The 26,958-nt window shown below is 44.4% G+C and overlaps 1 protein-coding gene across 1 annotated transcript in view; it reads left to right on the plus strand.

Moving 5' to 3' along the window:
• Nucleotides 1–26,071, plus strand: part of LOC110070750 (uncharacterized) — a 35,133-nt gene extending 9,062 nt beyond the window's left edge. The window contains exons 3-8 of the mRNA XM_078386439.1: nt 231–1,970; nt 18,087–18,166; nt 19,016–19,142; nt 22,202–22,350; nt 22,565–22,694; nt 22,864–26,071. Coding sequence (XP_078242565.1) covers nt 671–1,970; nt 18,087–18,166; nt 19,016–19,142; nt 22,202–22,350; nt 22,565–22,694; nt 22,864–24,545 — 3,468 coding nt within the window. The 5' untranslated portion in view covers nt 231–670 and the 3' untranslated portion in view covers nt 24,546–26,071. The remainder of the gene's footprint in view (nt 1–230; nt 1,971–18,086; nt 18,167–19,015; nt 19,143–22,201; nt 22,351–22,564; nt 22,695–22,863) is intronic.
• The last annotated feature ends 887 nt before the right edge of the window (nt 26,072–26,958 follow it).

Here is a 26,958-nt window from a genome sequence, read left to right on the forward strand (position 1 = left end):
GCTGTGGGGAGGAAGCAGCGATCCAGCGACTTATGGCTCACGTGCCCGCAGAGAGGGCTCTGTGTGCCAGTTGTGGCATGTGTGCCATAGATTCACCATCCCTGAACTATAGGCTTATGTTCTTTGCCTAGGAGGTCTATACATTTCTGTAGGACTCCTGGGGGAAATCAGATATCCTTATCACGAACCTGACACTCTTCACGGTATCGTCTTCTCTTTTTCTTCATCAGGTAACACATAAAACAGCCAGAATTATACAGAGCAACTTGTTCTGCCACAAAAAAGGACCAAGTGTGAAGCAGGAAAAGGAACTCTAAAAAGAAGGGGAAAAAACAATTAGAAGGGAAGCTAGGCAACAATAAGGAAATGCACATGTCCAGTTTCACAGGATGCTGATGTTGGAGAACTCCTCGCCATCCAGGAAGAAAAATTAGAAGAAGGATGAAGAAAATGTCCATGGGCAGAAAAGACATTCATATATATCTCAGATTTTAACTGCGCATAGCAGAGTCCACGCAAAGGAAAAACAAAATCAGTGCATAAAATACAGAAGTATCACTATGCATAGTAATCATCTTTCATTTGAAAACTGAGAGGGGAGAAACTGTATATCTGCAGTGTGAAAAGAGCTTCAGCCAAAGTAAATACCTTCGTTATCATCAAAGAACTCATGCTAGGGAGAAACCATATAAGTTCAGGGAATGTAGGAAGCGCTTCAGTGAGAATGCTACCATTACTTTACACTTTAAGAACTCATACTGGGGATAAACCATACAAATGCATGGAATGTGAAAAGAGTTTTAGCCACAGCAGTGCCCTCAGTAAACATAAAAGATTCCACACAGGGGTGAAACCATATAAATGTATGGAATGTGGAAAGAGCTTTAGTGACAGCAATCATCTCCATAGACATCAAAGAACTCACACTGGGGAGAAACCCTATAAATGCATCAAATGTGGAAAGAGTTTCAATGACAGCAGTCATCTTACTGTACATCTAAGAACTCACACAGGGGAGAAACCCTATAAATGCATGGAATGTGGGAAGTGCTTCAGTCAGATTGATCATCTTCGTACACATGAAAGAACACATACTGGGGAGAAACCATATAAATGTACAGAATGTGGATTTAGCTGCAGTCATAAGCGTATTATTGATTCACATCAAAGAACTCACACAGGGGAGAAACCATATCAATGCCTGCACTGTGGATTGAGATTCAGTCAAAGCTGTAACCTCAGTTCGCATGAAAGAACTCACACAGGGGAGAAACCGTATAAATGCATGGAATGTGGAAAGAGCTTCAGACAGAGCAGTGCCCTAAATACACATCAAAGAATTCACACAGGGGAGAAACCCTATAAATGCATGGAATGTGGGATGAGCTTTGGCCAAATCAGTAACCTCAGTCAACATCAAAGAAGCCATACAGAGGAGAAACCATATAAATGTATGGAATGTGGAAAGAGCTTTAGTCGCAGCAGTGCCCTGAGTACCCATCAAAGAACTCACACCGGGGAGAAACCCTATAAATGCATGGAGTGTGGATTAAGCTTCAGTCACAGCAATACCTTCAGTTCACATGAAAGAATTCACACAGGGGAGAAACCCTATAAATGCATGGAATGTGGAAAGAGCTTCAGTCAGAGCGGTGCCCTGAGTTCACATCAAAGAACTCACACAGGGGAGAAACCATACAAATGTCTACAATGTGGAAAGAGCTTCAGTCAGAGCAGTACCCTCAGTTCCCATCAAAGAACTCATACAGGGGAGAAACCCTATAAATGCATGGAGTGTGCAAAGAGCTTCAGTCAGAGTGGTCACCTGAGTTGCCATCAAAGAACTCACACTGGGGAGAAACCATATAAATGCATGGAATGTGGAAAGAGCTTCAGCCAAAGCAGTAGCCTCAGTAAACATCAAAGAAGCCACACAGTGAGAAAATGTATCATTTCATGGAACATCAATTGACTTGGACAGCTTGAATTCACATCAAAGAATTCGCAAAGGTGAGAAACCATGTAAATGCATGGAATGTGGGGGGGAAAATCAATTGTAATCGTAGCCGGAGTGTCCATAAAATAACTCGCACTCTTGAGAAACCATTTGAATGCATGGAATGTTGAAAGGACTTCAGTTGAGCTCAAAGAACTCACACACAGGGATGGGGAACCACATTAACACACACTTCATAAAAATTCAGTGTGAGAGAGGAGAAATCCTATGTATCGAATTGCTTCATCTGACTGTACCGGGGTCGTTATCAAGGCCTACCACAGATGTTGCTGCTGTTGGAAGGACAAGCCAGATAAGAGACAGTGGTTTGAGTTTATTGAGAAAGGTCAGGATATAAAAGGACAAGAGGAAACAGAGAAACCCATAGAGTATGAGACACACATACCTTAACCTCATTAGAAGGAAGGTGAGGGGCTTTGCTGGTTGAGTGAGATTATTTTTTCGGATGTGATTTTTTTAAAAATGCTACAATTAATGCAACATCTTTTGCTTATAATGCTTTTGCAATTCATAAAACAATTTGTTGTCTCTATTTTAGGTAAAGGTAAAGGTTCCCCTTGACATTGAGTCCAGTCGTGCCTGACTCGAGGGCACGGTGCTCACCCTGTCTCCAAGCCGTAGAGCCAGCGTTTGTCCGTAGACATTTTCCATGGTCACGTGGCCAGCACGATTAGACACGAAATGCCATTACCTTCCCACCGAGGTGGTCCCTATTTATCTACTTGCATTTTTACATCCTTTTGAATGGCTAGGTTGGCAGGAGCTGGGACAAGCGACGGGAGCTCACTCCGTCGCGTGGATTTGATCTTACGATGGCTGCTCTTCTGACCTTGCAGCACACAAAGGCTTCTGTTTTTAAATTTTTAAAATGTTAAGGCCATCCTTTACCCAGTGTATTCTACAATACAATTTTTTCAAGTTATACTAATATAATTTTAAGATTTATATGTTTGTGTGTGTACTCATTTTTAGCTAAAATAATGTTTAGTCATATTAAAAGACAAGACCTTTTAATATGAATGTTTAGATCTTGAAGCACTCTTATAGACTTTTCTAAATATATATTAGAATAGGAAAAATTCTTTCTGGACTTTCGACTGTTGAAATATCATAAGTCAAGAAGACAGTCAGAAAAAAGGACTTTGACTAAGGCTTAAAGGGTAGAAGATCTCTGGGACCACTGTAGATGCCTCTTTTAAGAAACATTGTCAGGTGTGTCTGCAGAAACTAATATAGCTAAGTGAACTACTTTAAAACCGTTTATAAATTAAATGAAGTCATCATCTTTACATTTGTTTTTCCCACCTACCATGTTCCAGGATAAAGAGTTTAGTGAAGGAGAAGGGACAATAGAGTCATGGAGCTGTTTTGAGTCAACATAAACCACAACCATTAAAATGGGCTCCAAAATTCATAAGAGGTCTACTTACTAGTTTTTGGTTCTGCTTGTTTAATGTGTGTCCCTGATTTAGAATTGTGCAACACTCTGATATGAATTTTAAAAATGATGCATTGGTAATTTCTAAAATAGAGTACTACAATGGTCTTTACATATGTCCGCCCTTGAAATCCGTACAGTCCAAAATGTGGTGGCCAGACTGGTTTCTGGGAGTCGTAAATTCAGTCCTGCATCCCCAGCCTTAGCATGTCTTCAATGACTCCGGGTTAGTTCCTGTGCTCAACTCAAGGTTCTAGTCATGACCTATGAAGACCGTAACCCTTTAAGACCTTGATACTTGTTGGGATGTCTCTCCCAGAAATCAGCTACCTGTTTCACCCACTCTTCTTAAGCCATGGTGGTAAAAGTGGCTACATCTAAGGGAGTTGCCTCGAGAAAGATGAAGATAAGGAATTGGGACTTTCTCAGTTGTTGGCCCCTAGTCTCTGAAATACCGTGGTGCCTTGCATTACGACATTAATGCGTTCCAGCGAAATCGCTGTAGAACGAAAATGTCGTAAAGTGAAAATAAAAAAGCCATTGAAACGCATTAAAACCTGGTTAATGCGTTCCAATCGGCTAAGAACTCACCGTCCAGCGAAGATCCTCCATAGGGGCAGCCATTTTTGGGTGCCTGTGCAGCAAAAAATGGCTCCTAAACACAGCGGGGAGCCATTTTGAGCACCCAGCGGCCGTTTTGAAAACCCGACGATCAGCTGTTTTGATCGCCGGGATGTGAAAATCGGTTCCCGAAACGGAACCAATCATCGCGCAGTGAAATTCCCCCATTCAAAACATCGTTTTGCGAGCGCAAAAACCTCGTAGTAATGCGGATTCGTCGTTAAAGAGTGCCTGTCTTGCGAGGCACCACTGTAGTTATCAACTGAAATACACCAGACTCCTTCCTTCCTTATCTTCATAAAATTGTTGAAAACTGAACTTATTTAAAGTTGCCTTTTATAACCGAGTCTCCTGGATGCTGTTAATATTAGTATTTTACTTTTCTTGTTTACTCTTATTTTGTACTATCCTTTTTACTCATTGCCATGCTGCCGTATGCATTGTTACATGTGGTGTCTTTGGGGTTTTTACATTTTACATAGACAACCCAAAGTAGATGTACACTGATGGGGTAGTATATAAAACAAGTAGAAAGCTAGACAGATAGATAATAAATAAAGGGTTTAAGCCATTATTCCCTAACAGTCCTGGTGATCGGGTGCACTGTGTATGTAGTCTGGTGTTGTTGTTGTTTTTACCTCTTTAGCCCTGTTTATTAGTTATATTATAATTTGTTTTTTGTTGTATTTTTTAAAAATTCCAAATAAAATTATATTGAAGTTCAATTGCAACTGTTGTGAAAATTTCACATGGTCAAGAGAAGAAAAAAAATATTAATATTCCCCTTTCTGTAGCCGGGTAGGGAGTGAGTTGGCATGAATGTGGTCAGTCTCGTAACAGGCCAGAAAGAAAGGAGAACATGCTGTTTTTATAACGAGGGGCACAATCTAAATGCCAGAATATACCACCGGTATATAAACCCCATCCAAGGAAGCTCTCACTCAGGTGACAACACACATGCCATGGGATTCTATTTATTTAAAAGATTTTTACCCCACCTTTCTCCTTGAAAAGGACACAAGGCAGCTTATAACAGTGAAAGACAATATTGAAAGCTAAAAACAAAGAGTACGCAAAGGTGGTTAACATCATTAAAAGACCATATTTTAAAACTACGAACAAAGAGGCATCTTACAAGATTAACAAGCCACAAGGCAAAGATCAATACGTATGAAAAAATAAAGTTACTCTGAAATGGAAAACACAAAAAATGGAAAACACAAGTAATACTAAAAAATCCAGTCAAAGCAAGAATGTGTAACAATCCATCTAAAAATCACACACAGGTAGTTAGATGGTGACCCGATAGCAGGATTTTATTATTTTTCCTCCTGCTGGGTCAGCTTTTTATTTTTGGTCTCTTTCCTTTGGTTTTCTTTATTCTTTTTTTCCCTTTCCCTCCCTCCCTTGATGCAGCTGCTTTTTATTCTCTTATCTCTGCTGCAACAGCAACAAACATTACAACTACAAGTGTTGCCGCCTCCAACACTATCCCCGGAGAGTAAGACAGACACAACAACGGCCGTTGCAGCTGCTGTATTCGGTTGGAATACAGTGAGCTGGAGTGTGGGATTTCCATTTTCTGCCCAACCATCTCCCCACACTCGCCTCTGCCGTCCGCCTGCTCCTGAGTTTCCATATGCCGTGCTTGGTCTCGTGGTTAGGCAAAGGTAAAGGTACAAGTTCCCCTTGACATTTAGTCCAGTCGTGTCCGACACTAGGGGACGGTGCTCATCCCTGTCTCCAAGCCATAGAGCCAGCGTTTTGTCCAAAGACAATCTTCCGTGGTCACATGGCCAGTGCTAGACACGGAATGCCATTACCTTCCCACCAAGGTGGTACCTATTTATTCACATTTTTACATGCTTTTGAACTGCTAGGTTGGCAGGAGCTGCGAAAAGCGATGGGGGTGGATCCGATCTTACGACGGCTGGTCTTCTGACCTTGCAGCACAGAGGCTTCTGCGGTTTAACCCGCAGCGCCACCATGTCCCTGACTCGTGGTTACCTGGACTTAATGTACTGTCTGCCTTGGCATTATAGGTGAAGACCAGCAATTTGAATTGTGCCTGGTAACGGATTGGCAGCCAGTGGAGCTGCTGTCACAGGGGGGTGGTTATGTGATCCGTGTAACCAGCCCCAGCCACCAATCTGGCTGCATTTTGGACCCATTGAAGTTTCCTGATACTTTCCACCAGTAGCCCCCCATAGAGCACATTGCAGTAATCCAGCCAGGAAGCAACTAATCCGGGCATGACAGTGGCCAGATCAGATCTCCCAAGAAAGAGACATAGCCTGGCATGCTCGTTTTAACGGTGCAAATCCACTTCTGGCCACTGCTGAGACCAGAGCATCCAGCAACACCTCCAAGCAGTGCACCGGGTTTTTAAGAGATAGCGTAACCTGGCACAGGCTGCGTCTCTGCTCCTTGATTGGCCACCAGGAGCACCTCTGTCTTATTTGGATTAAGTCTCAGTTTATCTATTTATTTATTGTAGCCTGAAATGGATTGGCAGCCAGTGGAGCAGCTGTAATTGGGGGGGGGGGGGAATGTTGTGTAATCCTTTGGGTCCAGCTCCAGTTAGCAACCTGGCTGCTGCGTTTTGGACCCACAGAAGCTTTCTGAAACTTTCGAAAGGCTGGCCCATATAGAGGGCATTACAGTAATCCAGCCAAGGATGTAACTAAGGCCTGTGTCACTGTGGCCCGATCAGACCTCTCCAGGAATGGATGCAGCTGGTGCACTAGTTTTAACCTGGGCATCTAAGGTGTACCTGAGTTTACAGGGGGGAGTATAACCCCAGCCAGCCAGCGCTTGTTCTTATTCATTTATCTTTATTCCTTGATCTGCCTTCTTCCTGACCAGGAGCACCTCTCTCTTTGTCTGGATTAAGTTTCAATTTATTCACCCTCATCCAGTCCGTGACTGATACCAAGCACTGATCTAGAGTCGAAGTAGCTTCCTTGGATTTAGATGCCAAGGAGAGCAAGAGTTGGGTGTCACGAGCATGCTCACAGCCTACACACGTTGCACTCACAAAAAGACTCGGGGGGGGCAGCTCACTAGGGGAAATGGCACTTTGCAGCCCAAAAACACTTAGCCCAAAAATACAATGCCCTCTTCTTAAATATCTCTCTGCCTAGTATCCTAACCTAGATAGGATGACAAACCTCAACAGCATCTTAAAAAGCAGAGACATCCCCTTGCCGACAAAGGTCCGCATAGTAGTCAAAGCTATGGTTTTTCCAATAGCGATGTATGGAAGCGAGACCATAAAGAAGGCTGACCACGGAAGAATGGATGCTTTTGAATTGTGGTGCTGGAGGAGACTCTTGAGAGTCCCCTGGACTGCAAGGAGAACAAACCTATCCATTCTGAAGGAAATCAACCCTGAGTGCTCACTGGAAGGACAGATCCTGAAGCTGAGGCTCCAAGACTTTGGCCATCTCATAAGAATACTCCCTGGAAAAGACCGTGATGTTGGGAAAGAGTGAAGGCAAGGGGAGAAGGGGACAACAGAGGACGAGATGCCTGGACAGGGTCATCGAAGCAACCAACCTGAATTTGGCCCAACTCTGGGAGGCAGTGGAAGACAAGACGGCCTGACGTGCTCTGGTCCATGGGGTCACAAAGAGTCCGACACGACTTAACGACTAAACAACGTTTTTTGCGCAGGATTTGTTTCACCATTTCTAGTATTTGTATACTCTGTATATATTCCCTGTAGGAAGCAGGGAGGGGATGCAATCCCCATTTTCATTCGTAAGGTCGAGGGAGAGGTAGGAAGGAACCCAGGGTTTGCCTTCAACTGGGGGGGTAGGGAGTGAAGAGGAAGGCAGAAGGACTTGCCACCCAAGCGTGAGCTCGGGGGCATGGGTTGATAGTGGAAGGAAGCCATGGTGGCTGTCCAGTCATGACCCATAAGGTTGAGGGGGCTGGGAAGACCCTGGCATGGGTAACAAGCTGGCATGGATCATAAGGTAGGAGGCAGGGGCTGATCAAGATGCCAGTGGGGAGGGATCGAAGCTGCCCCCACCCAGTCGTGATCCGCAAAGCGGATGGGGTGGGAGGGACCCAAGCTGGCTGCTCAATCATGAGCAAGAAGGGAAGGGAGAGCCTATGTACAGGCTCTGTAAGCTAGCCAACCAGGAAAGAGAGCAGGATGATGGACACTGAAAGGGCCAGACCTTGGACCGTGTTGCATCAACGGCCTCCCTGGTCACTGCCAACACATCCTCGGTGGTGGAGATTCAGATAAGCCACTGGCAGTGGTGACCCATGGCGTCCAGGAAATCATCGAGAGCCCCACTGGTGGAGGACTGGGACACCCACTGGGCCCTGCCCACCTCCCACGGCAAGGCTCCCAACGGCCAAGAGCTGCAGATCCTTTCTGGATGGCTTTCTGGAGAACAAGGATGCTCTGCTTGGACCGGAGAGACCCCCAGAGCTGTGGACCGAGCATCACACATAGTTCTCAGATGGACGCCCTATCCAGATGGAGGGCTCCCATGCACTCTGTGTCCGTCAGGGCGAGACTGGTGATCAGTGGGGCAGTTTTGTGGTTGAGGACAGATTCAGCCAGTCCTGCCTGGATGAGTGGTGGTAAGACTGGCCAGAATTCTGGGCCAGGACTGTCCTCTTTCCAGTTACGCTGTTCTCCTGCAGGGAACAAAAGATTTGGGGGAAAGGGAGAGTTTAAGGCTCCAGGCACCTTCCTCTGTGCTGTTGTAATATCCTTTTAGAGGGGGTCTGGCTGGGCATTCAACAGAAGGACAGCGATCTCTCTGCATTTTCTTTCCATAGAGATAGTTATTTTTCATTACGCTGCAGAAAATGCAAGAAATTTCAGAGTTATTAATGATTATGCCTTATGTATTTGTCAATTATAAATTCATATAAAGTTATATGGCATGAGCAAATAATAAACTTAAATGGGGATTTTTATTGAATGAAAAGAGTAGTAATATGAAATAGACAGATTGCATCAGTGCTCTATGAAATATATTGTTAACCTCTGTTAACATGAGCGTCAAGATCCTGAGGTCTTTTAAAATATTTGTTCACTTACTGTTTTTAGCTTTTAAATACTGTATTTTTAATTATTCAAGCCTCCATTGGGTTATTTAAAGGAGAATGAATGAATGAATGAATGAATGAATGAATGAATGAATGAATGAATGAATGAATGAATGAATGAGTGCAGAATAGAGAAGTAAGTTGTTGAGATGTTAACCTCCTGAAAATCCAGAGGCTTTGTGAAAAATGCTTTGACTGTGCAGAAATCCCAGAGCATAAATAAAATAGATTTTACCAAGTTTAGTCTCAGAGAAGACACACAAATTTTGTTGTTCAAAGGGAGAGACTCTCTGGGGAGGTAAGAATATGTAATATGAGGTGACTATATTTAGAGGCATAAATGCTTTGCCATACTTCTAATAGCTATATATGTATTCTAATAGTTGCTGAGTAATTTTTCTAAAGTAACTTGTATTGAGAGCTTATGCATTTTCCATTTGCAACACTGAAAAAAAGAGTTCTAGTTTTGTGCATTCTGAGCTCTCTTTCATAAGTACAGAAGCTACTGAGTAGGTCATACTATTCTTTACAAATAAAGAACACTGTCTACATAGATGAACTGAGATTTTTGTGTGAGAACACTGAAGATTTTGGAATATATATTTATTCTTTTTTTTGTCTCTTGTGCCAGTGTGCACCTGCTACTCTTGCTTGCATGTTTGCTCAATTAGAAAAGAAGATTCTTTTTTGAACGGTTAAGTAATAAAAATCAAAGGAATATCCAGCAGGAAGAATATAAAGGCTACCCTTCCTTCGGAGACTACGAACTCCTTGGCAGTTGTGTGCAATCACAGATCTTTAAGTTTCTCATCAGGAGACCGTATAGGACAGGAGACATTTAGATATTCCTACATGGAATAATCTGACATATTGATTTGTATTCCACCTTTTCATCATATTGTGTCGCAACGCGTCACACAGGGGAGACCAAGTAGTGCTGGGGGCAGCATCAGGGAAATCCTAGAACAGTGAAGTTGGAAAGGGGGCCCTCCCAAGGCCATCCAGTCCAACCCCCCCCTGCTCAAGGCAGGAGTACAAATCAAAGCAGATCTGCCAGGTGATTATCCATGTTTTTTCTCGAATGCCTCCAGGGTTGGAGCGCTCACTGCCTCCCCTTGAGGTCATGGGTTCTGTCGTTGTACTGCTCTAACATTTAGTAAGTTTTTCCCTGAAATTCAACCGAAATCTGGCTTCCTGTCACTTGAGCCCACGGTTGCATGTCCTGCCCCTCCTCTGTAGGACAGGCTTTCAAATATTTGAAAAGTGTTATCCTGTCACCCTTCCAGTCTTCTTTTCTCCAGGCCAAACAGTCGATGCTGGGCCTCAGGACATCCCTGTGGTGGTGCTGGTGGGGGGGGGGGGGCAAGCGAGATGTTTCTGTGGGGGGGAGGGAAGGGCTCTGAGTCCACCTTCCTTCCCAAGTCTGAAGAGCCCCCCCCTCCAAGCCCACTACAGGCCAGGAAAGCAGATCGTTTGGGGGAGAACGTGTGCGACCCCGACGTGGCCATGCAAGGCCCCGAGGAAGGCATTCAATCCCAGAGGAGGAGGTGGCGGCGGGTGGGTGGGGGGCAGGACATGGCAAAAAAAGGGGGGGATCAACTGTGCCAGGCCTTTTGGTTTTGGGCCGGGGGAGAGAGAGAGAGAAGGAAGAAACGCTTTTAAAATGTCCCCTTCCTTCATTAAGCGCCCCCATTCCCGACCCCCCAATTATTTTCGCCTCGAGCTCCGTCCCTCTCTCTCCCACGAAAAGGCACCCGGAACTCAAGAGAGGCGGCTCCGGCGGGAAGGCCGAAGAGGGCGCGCAAGGGAGACGCTCTAGGCATCGGTGGCGGAAGAGGGGCTCTCTAGGCATCGAGCCTCCCTCCCAGGAAACCGCCCCCATCGGAACGATAGATGAGGGAGGCCAACAGCGCCGCCTAGAGAGGAGTCCTCCCAGGGAGGACGTCAGCGGGAGGGGGGCGAGGAGAGCGAGAGGGAGCCGCGTCCTTCCTAGACCTCCCCCCAAAGGGCGCTTCCGCTCTTCTCTACCCCGGTGCTCCCACTTTTCCCTTCCCTCCAGGACCTCTTCGCCTGGGAAGCTGGGGGGAGAGGGTGAGCTTGGGGTGAAGTGGGGAGGGAAGGGGAGGGGTAGCTTGTGGGGAGGGGGCCCCGGAGGGGTGTTTTTTGGGCGGGGGGAGTCCCTGGGGGGAAAGCCCAGGCGGTTCCTCCTTCCCTGCTGGGAGAGAAAGGGGGAGGCCGAGAGCGGGGGGCGGGGGAAGAGTGCACAGGGGAGATGATGATAGCCAGGGACAGAGACCCAGGCTTATCATGTCCGTTTCCTCCACCCCCCAGTCAACCAGATGGCTCCTTGGATTGGGGCTCTAAGGGGGTGGGAAGGAAGGTCACCTTCCCTTGTGGTCCCTTCCAAGCCATGTCTGAGAAATCATAGAAATAGAAAAGTGAAGTTGGAAAGGGGTTCCTACGAGGCCATCCAGTCCAACCCCCCCACCCCCTGCTCAGGGCAGAATCCAAAATCCAAGGAGATCTGCCAGGGGATTATCTAAATTCCTCTTGAAGGCCTCCAGGGTTGGACCCCTCGCCGCCTCTCAGAGCCATTGGTTTCCCTCTCCAGGTCGTGGGCTCCGCTGCCGTACTGCTCTTAACAGTCTGGACGTTTTTCCTGAGATTCAACCGAAATCTGGCTTCCTTTAACTTGCATGTCCTGCACTCCGGAACGATCGAGAACAGATCCTGGCCCTCCCTTGGAAGACAGCCTGTCAGGTATTTGAAAAGTGGTATCACATCACTTTGGGGGGGAGATGGTGAGCCCTCCAATGCTGGAGGGAGAAAACTGGACCGCCCTTTCCCTGATCTCTTTTGCTTTGGTTTGGATTCCTGAACTGAGCAGGGGGTTGGACTTGATGACCTTAGAGGCCCCCTTCCAACTCCATGATTCTAGGATTCCTGTCATTCTAAGGTTCACTTAAGGTTAACTTTACAATATATATATATATTGTATTGCTATTACTCATCTAGCTGCAACTTCTGGGTTTGTAATTAATTCTTTTATATATTTAAAAGAAGAAAAAGGGTATATCGGCCTTTAATGTGTCCCAGTAAATCACATAATCATGCAACGATTGAGCTGGAAGGGGCTCAGTGCAGAAATCCAAGTCAAAGCAGATCTGACAGATGGTTGTCTAAGTTTCTCTTGAATGCCTCTCCAGCGTTGGCGTGCTCACCACCTCCAGAGGTCATTGGTCCCATTGTCATAGCAGTTAAAATGTTTTTCCTAATTATTCAACCAAAATCTGGCTGCCTGTATCTTGAGCTCATGGTTGCATGTCCTGCACTCTAGGATGATCAAGAACAGATCCTGCCCCTCCGCTGTAGGACGGCCTTTCAAATATGTGAAAATTGCTCTCCTATCTCCCCTCAGTCTTCTTTTCTCAAGGCTAAATAAGCCCAAACACTTCCAGCCTTTCCTCATAAGACCTAGTTTCCATTCCTTCCTTTCTCTGCATTTCCTACAGAGCAAAGGCGAAGGAAGACGAGGGCCCCGTTGCTTCCAAGGCTGGGGAACAGCCTCGCAAGACGTGGAGGCTTTGGAGGGAAGAGGAATTCCCGAAAAGGGTGGCCCAGGCCAACCTTGATGGGATGCCAACATCCAGGGACAACGTTTCCAGAAGGAGGAGGGCCCTCAGGCAGGCCCACGGAGAACTCTGTCTTCATTTATCCTGCTAGTTCTTACGTTTGTTGAATTGTATGTATTATTTTTTCATCGTGTTTTGATATTGTATGGTTGTTGTTAGACACCCAGAGTGGCCTTGTTGCCAGACGGTACAGGGTATAAATCGAATAAATAATAATAATAATAATAATAATCCCGGGATGTTTCATGTTGTAAGGACCCCTCACAGTATGGGAAACGGGGTTAAAAAATATTTCTGTGTGAAGAGTGGCATGCATTTTGAGTTTGTTTAACTGATAGAATTCATAACAGGGTAGTTTTGTTTAAGCTTTACCTTAACCCCCCTACTTCAGTTAGTTGGTGCATGTTAATGAACTTAAATCATGCCCTGTAGAAGGCAAAAGACAAAGATTACGACCGAAAGTTTAGTGGGAGAACCATGTACCCCAGTTGAGAGGAGGCCTTGTTGGAATGGCCTTATGGCCCACGCCATCTTGCGGTTCCGGCCTGATGCCTGAGCCATTTGTACCCAGTTCCGCAGTCTTTGCTCGGAAGCAGGGACACCCCCCCTCCCGGTGGCTGAGATGCCTTATTTCATCCTTCCTGAACACCTTTCCGGCTGTCGTGACACAAGATGCGAGGTTGCAGAGCGAGAAAGTGTAAGGAGAAGGACCTATTTTCCTCAGTAAGGAACTCTTAACGCTTACTTGCTATCCTACACTTTCTCATAAGCCTCCTTCTGCTTATACCTTCTCTAAATTGCTTGGATCCAAATGGTCTAAAAGATTGTATCTCCCTTTACGAGCTTGCCCAGGTGTTAAGGTCATCAGGAGAAGCCTTTCTCTCTGTCCCACCACCTTCACAGGGGCCATCGGTGGAGAGACAAGAGACCGTCTTCTTTGTGGCTGCCCCCAGACTTTGGAACTCCCTGCCACTGGAGGCCCTCTTGGTTGCCCTTCCAGAAGCAGGTGAAGGCCTTTCTCTTTTAAAAAAAAAAAAAGGTTGTCTTCAGGCTTTCCCTTAGTGACTGGCTATCTGAGAGGGGCATATATTTATCATATTTTTCTAGGGCACCATACCGTGGCCTTTGCCAGTCGTCTTGGCAGTTTATAGCAGTAAGATAAATGTACGCGACCATACCCCACCCAACCCACAGATATGACAGTGTGAAAAATATAATATTGAAGAAGAAGAGCATACCTAAAAACTCAAAATGGTGGCAATGAGCAAGACACAGGCTGCATAACGTGTTAGCCAAAAATTAGACGAAGTAATTAGCTGTTATAGGGGAAAGGTATTCTGAAATGACTCTCCAAAACCCTGTTTTGTGTGTGTGCTTTCTGAATATTAGAAGAGGCCTCGTGCACCTCCATAGGCAGAATATCCCGCAAGGAAGTGGCCACCACGGAGAAGACCCGGCTCCTAGTTTTACACTTCTTGGCCACCCACAGCCTGGGAGGTGCGAAGGGCATGGAAAATCGATCTTGGGGAGAGGTGTTCCCCCCCTTAAATGGAGTCTTGTGCCTTGTTTTTGATCTGTGTATTTATTATTTTACACGTGGTAGAATAGTTGTACATTTACTGTTTTGCGCTTTTAAATATGATCCTTTAATGGTGTACGCTGGTTGAAGAGCTGAGTGTTTTAGCTCTCTGGCTCCAGAGCCAGAGGTTGGGGAGTTCGATTCCTCGCTGGGTACCTCCCGGGAGAAGAGCTGGCCCCGGTGGCCTTTTTGGCAAGCTGCTCGGGTCCCAAGGTTGCCCCCTAGAGTCTTCCCCTATCTGGAAAACTCTGGAAAGAGGTGGGCCTGCATCTGCATTGAGTCGAGAGCATATGAAGATGATTAATGATGTAAGCTACCTCGGCCCTTTTCTAGTGAGAGAGGAGAGGCAAAAATATTTTAAATGCATAAATCGTTCGAAGCATGGCTTGAAATGGATGTCCAGGTAGATCAAAGCAGGAAAGGCGAATTCCCCCTTTTTTTGTAGCGAGTAGGTGTGTTTAGTCGTTTAGTCGTGTCCGACTCTTCGTGACCCCATGGACCAGAGCACGCCAGGCCCTCCTGTCTTCTACTGCCTCCCGGAGTTGTGTCAGGTTCATGTTGGTTGCTTCGCAGACACTGTCCAGCCATCTCATCCTCGGTCGTCCCCTTCTCCTCTTGCCGTCACACCTTCCTAACATCAGGGTTTTTTCCAAGGACTCTTTTCTTCTCATGAGATGGCCAAAGTACTGGAGCCTCAGCTTCAGGATCTGTCCTTCCAGTGAGCACTCAGGGTTGATTTCCTTTAGAACTGATAGGTTTGTTCTCCTTGGAGTCCAGGGGATTCTCAAGAGCCTCCTCCAGCACCACAATTCAAAGGCATCAATTCTTCGGCGGTCTGCTTTCTTTATGGTCCAGCTCTCACTTCCATACATCACGACAGGAAAAACCATAGCTTTGACTATTCGGACTTTTGTTGGCAAGGTGATGTCTCTGCTTTTCAAGATGCTGTCAAGATTTGTCATTGCTTTCCTCCCAAGAAGAAGGTGCCTTTTAATTTCAGGGCTGCTGTCTCCATCTGCAGTGATCATGGAGCCCAGGAAGATAAAATTTGACACTGCCTCCATATCTTCCCCTTCTATTTCCCAGGAGGTGATGGGACCAGTGGCCATGATCTTAGTTGTTTTGATGTTGAGTTTCAGACCGTTTTTTGCACTCTCCTCTTTCACTCTCATTACAAGGTTCTTTAATTCCTCCTCACTTTCTGCCATCAGAGTGGTATCATCTGCATATCGGAGGTTGTTGATATTTCTTCCGGCAATCTTAATTCCGGCTTGGGTTTCTTCCAGTCCAGCCTTCCGCATGATGTATTCTGCATATAAGTTAAATAAGCTGGGGGACAATATACAGCCTTGCCGTACTCCTTTCCCAATTTTGAACCACTCAGTTGTTCCATGACCAGTTCTAACTGTTGCTTCCTGTCCCACATATAGGTTTCTCAGGAGACAGATAAAGTGGTCAGGCACTCCCATTTCTTTAAGAACTTGCCATAGTTTGCTGTGGTCCACACAGTCAAAGGCTTTCGCATAGTCAATGAAGCAGAAGTAGATATTTTTCTGGAACTCTCTGGCTTTCTCCATAATCCAGCGCAAGTTAGCAATTTGGTCTCGAGTTCCTCTGCCTCTTCGGAATCCAGCTTGTACTTCTGGGAGTTCTCGGTCCACATACTGCTGAAGCCTACCTTGGAGGATTTTGAGCATAACCTTGCTAGCGTGCGAAATGAGTGCAATTGTACGGTAGTTGGAGCATTCTTTGGCACTGCCTTTCTTTGGGATTGGGATGTAGACTGATCTTTTCCAATCCTCTGGCCACTGTTGAGTTTTCCAAACTTGCTGGCATATTGAATGTAGCACCTTAACAGCATCATCTTTCAAGATTTTAAATAGTTCAACTGGAATGCCATCACCTCCACTGGCCTTGTTGTTAGCCAGGCTTTCTAAGGCCCACTTGACTTCGCTCTCCAGGATGTCTGGCTCAAGGTCAGCAACTACATTGTCTGGGTTGTCCGGGATATCCAAATCTTTCTGATATAATTCCTCTGTGTATTCTTGCCACCTCTTCTTGACGTCTTCTGCTTCTGTTAGGTCCCTCCCATTTTTGTCTTTTATCATGTTCATCTTTGCGCAAAATGTTCCTCTAATATGTCCAATTTTCCTGAACAGATCTCTGGTCTTTCCTTTTCTGTTATCTTCCTCTATTTCTTTGCTTTGTTCATTTAAGAAGGCCCTCTTGTCTCTCCTTGCTATTCTTTGGAAGTCTGAATTCAAGTTTCTGTAACTTTCCCTATCTCCCTTGCATTTTGCTTCCCTTCTCCTCTCTGCTATTTCTAAGGCCTCGTTGGACAGCCACTTTGCTTTCTTGCATTTCCTTTTCTTTGGGATGGTTTTCGTTGCTGCCTCCTGGACAATGTTACGAGCCTCTATCCAAAGTTCTTCAGGCACTCTGTCCACCAAATCTAGTTCCTTAAATCTGTTCTTTACTTCCACTGTGTATTCATAAGGGATTTGGTTTAGATTATACCTGAGTGGCCCAGTGGTTTTTCCTAATGTCTTCAGTCTAAGCTTGAATTTTGCTATGAGAAGCTGATGATCAGAACCGCAGTCAGCTCCAGGTCTTGTTTTTGCTGACTGTATAGAGCTTCTCCATCTTTGGCTGCAGAGAATATAATCAATCTGATTTCGATATTGCCCATCTGGTGATTTCCATGTATAGAGTCGCCTCTTGTGTTGTTGGAAAAGAGTGTTTGTGATGACCAGCTTATTCTCTTGACAAAACTCTATTAGCCTTTGTCCTGCTTCGTTCTGAACTCCAAGGCCAAACTTCCCTGTTGTTCCTTTTATCTCTTGGCTCCCTACTTTAGCATTCCAGTCCCCTAGAATGAGAAGAACATCTTTCTTTGGTGTCAGTTCTAGAAGGTGTTGTAAATCTTCATAGAATTGTTCAATTTCAGTCTCCTCAGCAATGCTGGTTGGTGCATAAACTTGAATTATTGTGATGTTGAATGGTCTGCCTTGGATTCGTATTGACATCATTCTATCATTTTTGAGATTGTATCCCATTACAGCTTTTCCCACTCTTTTGTTGACTATGAGGGCTACTCCATTCCTTCTACGGGATTCTTGCCCACAATAGTAGATATGATAATCATCTGAGCTGAATTCGCCCATTCCTCTCCATTTTAGTTCACTGATGCCCAGGATGTCGATGTTTATTCTTGCCATCTCCTGTTTGACCACCTCCAGCTTCCCAAGGTTCATAGATCTTACATTCCAGGTTCCTATGCAGTATTTTTCTTTACAGCATTGGACTTTCCTTTCACTTCCAGGCACGTCCACAGCTGAGCGTCCTTTCGGCTTTGGCCCAACCACTTCATTAGCTCTGGAGCTACTTGTACTTGTCCTCCGCTCTTCCTCAGTAGCATGTTGGACGCCTTCCGACCTGAGGGGCCCATATTCCAGCGTCATATCTTTTAGCCTTTTGTTTCTGATCATGGGGCGTTCTTGGCAAAGATACTGGAGTGGAATTGCCGGTTCCTGCTCCAGGTGGATTGCGTTTAGTCGGAACTCTCCACTATGTCCTGTCCGTCTTGGGTGTCCCTGCACGGCATAGCCCATAGTTTCTCTGAGTTACTCAAGCCCCTTCACCACGACAAGGCAGCAATCCATGAAGGAGAGAGATCATAAACATAAACATTTTTACAACCACCACCTCTTGGTCTCCTTACAGATCCTGGGGAAAAGGTGGGAACGTATCTTTGCCTGTCCCTTTCTGGAGAAATGGAGATGAAGTCCATGCAGCTGGATCAGGTAGGGGAGAAGGAATGGGGATTGGAGGTTTTCTTAATATTTATAAAGTCTATCTTGTGGGTTCTGCTTATAATCATTTGTTAATATAGCTACAATACATATTAAGTCGTTACTCTATACAGCGTGCTTCTAGCTGTTGATAAAACTGATTCTGAGTTTAATAGTATTCTGAATCTTCCTTTCCATTGATTTTTAATGTCAGTCTGTCCATTTCTGCGCAGTCCAGTAAACTTTTGATTATTTCCTCTTCTGGAGTTGCTTCTTCATTCTTCCAGTCCTGTGCAAATATAATCCTTGCGGCTGTTAAAATATGCAGAATTAAATATACATTTTGCTTATCAACATTTTCTGGTATTATACCTAATAGAAAAAAAATCTGTTTTAAAATTTACATGTTTTTTTGGTTATTTTATTAAGCCATATATGTATTTTTACCCAAAACCTTTTTGCTTTATCACATGTCCACCAAAAGTGATAGTAAGTCCCAGGTTGTTTTTTTTAATGACATTTCCAGCGTTTACTTGATTGGTTAGGAGCCATTTTAGCTAGTCTATCAGGTGGCAAATGCCATCTATAGAACATTTTATATAAGTTCTGTTTCTAAGATGATGTCATTTTATAGTTTCTAGTCCACAGCTTTTGCCATTTTTCGAGATCAATATTATATCCAGAGTATTGTGTCATTGTTTCTTTGACTTGTTCCATCTAAGCTACTCCCCAGGAAGACTGATGCTATGACAAAGGAAGGGTTGGATCCTGTACTGAGCTACTTATAGTCAATGCTTTTCTGGCTCCAAAAATATAGAGCACTTCTGATACATGTGAGAGAGTTTCTTATTGTTCTTTTAGGTTGCAGACGCTCTGGAGGAGCTGGCTGTGTCCTTCTCAGAGGAGGAGTGGGCTTTGCTGGATCCCGACCAAAGGGCTTTGCACAAGGAAGTCATGGAGGAGACTCTGACCCATGCGGTGTCTCTGGGTGAGCTTTCATTTACCATAGAATCATAGAACCATGAAGTTGGAAGGGGCCTATAAGGCCACAAAGTCCAACCCCCTGCTCAAGACAGGAAATCATTGGCCAGGTGGTTATCTGAATTTCTCTTGAACCCTTCGTCTAGATGACAACCTTTCAAGTAATGAAAAAGTGCTATATCAATCTTCTTTTCTCAAGGCTAAACATGCCCAATTCTTTCAGCCTTTTCTCATAAGGCTTGGTTTCCAGCCCCCTGATCATCTTTGTCGCCTTCCTCTGAACTTGTTCTCATTTGTTATCATCCTTCTTGAAGTGGGGTGTCCAGAACTGGACACAGTCCTCAAGGTGAGGCCTCACCAGTGCTGAATAGAGGGGAATTACCACCTCGCGGGATTTGGAAACTATACTTCTATTAAAGGTAAAGGTAAAGGTTCCCCTCGACAATTTTTGTCCAGTCATGTTCGACTCTAGAGGGCGGTGCTCATCCCCATTTCCAAGCCATAGAGCCAGCGTTTTATCCGAAGACAATCTTCCGTGGTCACATGGCCAGTGCGACTTAGACACGGAACGCTGTTTACCTTCCCACCGAGGTGGTCCCTATTAATCTACTCGCATTTGCATGCTTTTGAACCGCTAGGTTGGCGGGAGCTGGGACAAGTGACGGGCACTCACTCCGTTGCGTGGATTCGATCTTACGACTGCTTGATTTTCTGACCCTGCAGCACAGGCTTCTGCGGTTTAGCCCACAGCGCCACCACGTCCCTTCTTCTATTACTTCTATTAATGCTGCCTGAAATAGCATTAGCCTTTTTTGTAGCCACACCCCGCCGCTGGCTCAGATTCACTTTGTTATCTATGACTCTTCCAAGATCCTTCTCACTCGGTCATATTGTTGAACTAGCTATCCCCCATCCTGTAACTGCATTTGGTTTCTTTTTCCTAGGTGAAGGATTTTGCATATATCCCTGTTGAATTTCATTCTGTTCTTTTCAGCCCAGTGCTCAAGCCTATCTAGAGCATTATAAATTTTTGTTTCTGTCTTCCAGGGCATTAGCTATTTCACTCAATTTTGTGTCATCTGCAAATTTGATTAGCATTCCCTGTACCCCCTGGTCCAGGTTATTAATAAAAATGTTGAAAAGCACTGGGCCCGGGACTGAGCCCTGGGATATCCTATTTGTTACCTCATCCCAAATTTAGAAGGAGCCATTCATCATCAACCTCTGAATACTACTTTGTAGCCAACTGTGTCTCCATCTGACCGTTGTTCTATTCGGGCCACACCTAGTTAGCTTCCTAATCAGAAGATCATGAAGCACTTTGTCAAAAGCTATACGGAATGTCTATAGATATACTTTGCTCCCTCTGTCTATCAGGGAAGTGACCCAATCAGAGATCAGCTTAGTCTGCTGGGATTTGTTCTTTGGCCAGTTCCTTCAGTCCTCTCAGATGCAGTTCATCCGGCCCCGGAGATTTGAACTCTTTCAAGGTGGTAAGGTGCTATTGGTTTATCAATCTCCAGCTGCAGTCCTGTCCTTCCCCTCCCACCTTGCACTTCCAATTTGTTTGGAAGTTCATACTCTGTCTTATGGGAAAAGACTGAACTAAAACAGAAATTGAGAATCTCTGCCTTATCTTTGTCCTCTGTTATCCACTGGGTAGCTCAGCCACTTTTTGCTACACACATACCTGAAGAGTGCTTTTTTAAAATTGCTTTTTAGTGTCTCTTGTTAACCTCAGCTCATTCTCAGCTTATGCCCTCCTAAGGCCATCCCTGCAATTCCTTGCTACTTCTCTGTACTCATCCTTGGTGGCCGGGCCTCCCTTCCATTTCCGGTACCTGTCCTCGTTTGTATTCATGTCCTCTCTGAGCTTTTTGTGAAGCCACGCTGGCCTTTTTTGCCGTCTCCTCGTTTTGTTCTTGTTGGAATCATTTGTAGTTGTGCCTTTAGAATTTCCTTTTTTAGAAACCTCCACACTTCTTAAGACTCCTTTTCTTGTTAGGATCTCCTGCGGTGGGACCTTCCTTATCCTTGTTCTTTGTTTAAGAGGAACTCATTTATCATGGGTAAAACTCAAGTGTTACAAGTGCAAGAATCAAAACACCCAGACTGCAAAATGTCAAGAAAAGGGCTGCAGCACCCAGAAGGTGAAGCCGTTTATTTCACTGTCTGCTTTCAGTGGATTAGGATCTACAAGGGTGATCTGTCTGAAGTGTATTTTTTGTAACTATGGAAGGTCTTTTGTTGTTGTTTAGTCGTGAAGTCATGTCTGACTCTTCGTGACCCCATGGACCAGAGAACGCCAGGCCCTCCTGTCTTCCATTGGGTCAAATTCATGTTGGTCGCTTCGATGAACCTGTCCAACCATCTCATCCTTTGTCGTCGCCTTCTCCTCTTGCCTTCACACTTTCCTAACATCAGGGTCTTTTCCAGGGAGTCTTCTCTTCCCATGAGATGGCCAAAGTATTGGAGCCTAAGCTTTAGGATCTGTCCTTCCAGTGAGCACTCAGGGTTGATTTCTTTCAGAATGGATAGGTTTGTTCTTGCAGTCCAGGGGACTTTTAAGAGTCTCCTCCAGCACCACAATTCAGAAGCATCAATTCTTCCATGGTCAGCCTTCTTTATGGTCCAGCTCTCATTTCCATACGTCACTACAGGAAAAACCATAGCTTTGGCTATGTGGACCTTTGTCGGCAAGGTGACGTTTCTGCTTTTAGGTTTGTCATTGCTAAAAGGGTAGCAACATCCTATATTTAACAGAATTTTGCCCTGTGTGACCTTTTGCTTTCAGTTTGTCTCTTGGGTTTTAAGAGTAGAACCTCCATCTCAGGTGGAAGTGTACCTGACAGAGGGTTCCACAAGAATAGCAAAGACATGGTTGCTCGGAGGGGTAGGTGAAGATCTATCAACTTCAGCCCTATCCCTCTCAGAATGAATACTTTTTGTGCCCCTTTCGCTCCACTGGTGCAGAGGCTGAATGCTTGCTTAGTCAAAGTATGCCCAAATTAAAAAGTCTTTGGAAAAAAAAGGAATGACTTTACACCCTTTTGATTGGTTTGGCAGGCATTGGAATGATGCTGGGAATTTATCCCTCCTCATCTCTTCTATCAGGAGGAGCTGAAACAGCTTCTAGTCCACCTGATCTGGTTGGAACAAGTCAGCGGAGAGCTGTTCACTGTTTTTCTCCCTGGGAAACATTTCAGAACCTGAAGGTATCTCTCTCATGCTATTTCCTTTTGCCCAAGTTGGCCATTAAAAGGGCTCAGAATATTGTCTGTGGAAGGTTGAATCCTGAATCTAAGTATCCATCACATAGATTGCTCAGATTTTAGGCTAATTAATGTCAATGGCTTACCATCATAAATGATGTTAATGGTTTAACATCAGAATTTCTGTTGGAATATGAAATGTTTCCCCTTCTCTCAGGGTGTCAAGATAGCCTTTGAGGATATGACTGTCCATTTCACGGAGGAGGAATGGGCTCTGCTGGATGACGGCCAAAGGGCTCTGCACCGAGAAGTCATGGAGGAAAGTATAGCCAGTCTGATCTCTCTGGGTAAGCCTTTTCTGTCAGCCCCCTTTGCTTCATAAAATTCATTTTGTGAATAGGATCAAAGAATAAATCCTTTGTGCCTAAAAGCTTTCTCCCTTTGCTCTGGTTCATTCCCTGATTGAGACTGCTTTTTTCCACTTTGGTTCCACTTTGATTCTTTTTCTCATTTCAGTTTCTGGCATGAAAGAAAAGAGGAGTGAGGAGGAAGAAGAAGAAGGCACCATATTATTGCAAGCTGTGATGGATGAAAGATGGGGAAACCCCATAAAAGGCAGTACGATCTTCAGTGGTGGAAGCCTTCTTGCTTCCCATCGGCAGTTCCATGTGGGAAAGAAGATGTTGACATGCTTGGATTGTGGAAGGAGCTTCAGGCAGTCTCTGTCTCTTGCTTCCCACAAAAGGATCCACACAGAGGAGAAGCCATTTCAGTGCCTGGACTCAGGAAAGGACTTAAGTGAAAACTCGACCTTTGCTTTCTATGTACCATTTAATTGTTTGGATAGCAGAAAGACCTTCAGTCACAGCACAGGTGTTGTGCAACATGCTAGCATCCACTCAGGGGAAAAACCATTTAAATGTGTGGAATGTGGAAAGGGCTTCCTTCAGAGAGAAAAGCTTGATTCCCACATGAGAATCCACGCAGGAGAGAAACCGTATACATGCATAGAATGTGGGAAGGGCTTCAAGCACAATAGTGATCTTAGTTCACATCACAGACGTCATACCGGGGAGAAACCATTTCAATGCATAGAATGTGGAAAGGGTTTCAGTCAGAGTGGAAATCTTACTTCGCATATGCGAATCCACACAGGGGAGAAACCATATAAATGCTTAGAATGTGGAAAGGGTTTCTGTCATAGCGGAAATCTTACTTCGCATATGCGAATCCACACAGGAGAGAAACCATATAAATGCTTAGAATGTGGAAAGGGTTTCTGTCATAGCGGAAATCTTACTTCGCATATGCGAATCCACACAGGGGAGAAACCATTTATATGCTTGGAATGTGGGAAGAGCTTCTGTCAGAGAGAAAAGCTTGATTCCCATATGAGAACCCACACAGGGGAGAAACCGTATCAATGCATGGAATGTGGAAAGGGCTTTACTCAGAGTGGCACCCTTGCCTCTCATATGAGGGTACACAAAGGGGAGAAACCATTTATGTGCCTGGAATGTGGGAAAAGCTTTAGCCATAGCTCAAACCTTGCTTCGCATATTAGGATACATCAAGAGGACAAACCGTTTGAATGCAGCGAATGTGGGAAGAGCTTCAAGCACAATAGTGACCTTAGTTTACACGAGAGATCTCACACGGAGGAGAAACCATACAAATGCACGGAATGTGGGAAAGGCTTCAATCGGAGTGGAAAGCTTTATTCCCACATGAGAGTCCACACGGGAGAGAAACCATTTAAATGTCTGGAATGTGGGAAGGGCTTCACCCAGAATGGTAACCTTTCCTCCCACATGAGAATACACAGAGGGGAGAAACCCTTCATGTGCTTGGAATGTGGGAAGAGCTTCAATCAGAGCTCAAACCTTGTTTCCCATATGAGGAGGCATACAGAAGAGAATCCCTTTAAATGCATAGAATGTGGGAAGAGTTTCAAGCACAAGAGTCACCTTAGTTTGCATCAAAGGACTCACACTGGGGAGAAACCCTATCAATGCCTGGAATGTGGAAAGAGCTTCAGTCAGAGCAGTGCCCTCCGTTCACATAAAACAACTCACACAGGGGACAAGAAACGAATCCACAGAGAGAAAGGATTCAAATATTTGGAATGTGAAAAAGACATCTGTCCGTTGGATAACCTTGGTTTGTATGGTTTTTCACACCAGGGAGAAACCCTATGAATGCATGGAATGTGGGAAGTGCTTCAGCCGTAGCAGTCACCTTCATTCACATTTTTTTAAAAAAAACCTACAAAGGAAAATTTGGCAAGGGCTTTCATAGAGATCACGGACCTTTCTTGTCATCAAAGAAGCTACACAGGGGAAAAGCCTGGTCATTCACCCAGCATCTCATCAAATACTTCATGGACCAATGTGAAACTGTCTTCATTGCTTGGTACATAGAAAAACCTTTAGGCAGAAAAGACATTTGACGTCACCTCATGAAGTCCACCATGGTGTAAATACGTGGATCTTTTTCCATAGTCTGAGGTTTTTTTTCTAGATCCGGGAGGAAATAATGAATTTTGTAGAGGTAGGAAGAACAACGAAGAGAAATGCAGGGAGCTTTTGGACAAAGGCATTGATAGCCATTTGCTTATACGGTCATATGAAGCTCATTGAGTGGGAAATATACCAAACATCCTTACTAGAGATGGGCATAAACCGTGTCTTGGCAGTTCAGACAGGTTTTCTGCAGGCGCCACATGCTTCCCTCCCTGCCTCTTTGTTAGAGTTTTAACAACTGATTTTATGGGGTGCAGAGGTTTTGTCCTAAAATTGAAAAGTTCAGAGAGAGAGATGAAAAGCAAACAGATTATTGAAAAACTACAACTGGGGACAATTGTTTACAAAGCAGCCCATTTTTTGGGCAACATAAAAGTGATAAGATAACAAGGCAGTCGTCACTCATTCAGTTTTGTGCCAGTTTCATAGTGAAAAATGTAAACAATAGAGTGTTTACGCTGTTGAAAAAGCTAAACTCTAAACAGAGACAAAAACGGGGAAAAAACAGAAAAAATTAAATTATTGCTTGAGTTGTGTTTGACTATAATGTTAATTAGCAAAGAGGTATGACAAAATACATGTGTAAACCTGTGTTGAATGGTATAAAAAGTTTTTACAGAAAAGTGTAAAAGGAGAATAGGATGAATGTTATTTGAAGCAGTTTGTTTAGTAATAAGCAAGTACAGTGGTGCCCCGCTTGATGACGATCCCGCTTGATGATGAGTTTTTTGCGATCGCTATAGCGATTGCAGAACGATTGTTCCTATGGTTGTTTTTCACTTTACGATGATTAGGTCCCTGTTTCGTGAACCAATTGTTCGCAAGATGATGATTAAAGACTGCTGATCAACGGTTTGCAAAATGGCTCCCCGCTGTTTTCTGGAGCTATTTCCGCAAGACAGGGATTGCAAAATGGCCACCCTATGGAGGATCTTCACTGAACAAGCAGATATTTCTCCCACTGGAATGCATTAACTGGTTTTCAGTGCATTCCAATTTTTTCTCTCGCTTGACGACGATTTCGCTTAACAGCGATTTTCCTGGAACGGATTATCGTTGTCAAGCGGGGCACCACTGTAAAGGGAAAGAAGGTGTCATTTGTTTCAAAAGGTTTTAATCTCGTATTCAATAGTAACGTAAGGTCTGAAAAGAGTATAAAATTATATATATTCTGTAGTATCAATAAATAACATGCAAATGTATTGTGTTGCCCATGGATTACATATATTCTTCTTGCCGATGAATGCTGAAGGGAGGGGAAGTTTTACTTTGACCTTTATGGCCAGGAACTTTGGAAGTCAAGCCCACGAGAAGCGAGAAGCGAGGCTTATAACTTGGACATAACATTCCTATTTATTCCAACTGGCTAAAGGCTAGGTGAGAAAACATTTTTCTCTGTGTTGATAACATGCTTAGAGCTAATTAATGCTTTTTTAAACTTTGTATATTTTTACTTTTAAATCTTTTTATGCCTTTCAATGAAAATTATTCTGCCTTTGTAGGCTAGGAGCTCCTGTATTTTAATGTTTTTATGGTTTTGATTTAAACAGTTCTTGTCTGGACTTTGTACGGCTACAAACTTCCCACGGAGATGCATTTTCTGACTTAAGTATTAGCCCGAAACTTAAGTTCTGTTTTCATGTTCTTTTAAGCCTACCGTTCTTGCATAACTGTATGACTTTTGGATTTAAGCATGTATGCCTACAGAGTTTTTCCCCCTCACAACTGTAAGACTATGTTTGATATTTTAAAGTATGAAACCTAGAAATCATGCAAATAAATAGAATTTGTACAGAATCAACAAGTTCTGGATTTGCCGGGATTATTGCAGTGGTGAAGACTCCATAAGCTGGGTACTCATTTTACCGACCTTGGAAAGATGGGAGTCTGAGTCAATCTTGATCCAGCTACCTGGATTCCCTGGGATTGAACTCAGGTCATGAGCGGAGAGACTTGACTACAGTACTGCAATTTAACCAATGCATCTGTCAAGGTTTGAACCCTTGTCCATTGAAAGTATTGATTATGGAGTTGTAGAAACACATACTTTGAAAATAAAACTGCTTTTAAAAGTATGTCATGGTTTTTC

Source organism: Pogona vitticeps, chromosome 2 (assembly GCF_051106095.1).
Source record: "Pogona vitticeps strain Pit_001003342236 chromosome 2, PviZW2.1, whole genome shotgun sequence".
In the NCBI taxonomy this organism is placed as follows: Eukaryota; Metazoa; Chordata; class Lepidosauria; order Squamata; family Agamidae; genus Pogona; species Pogona vitticeps.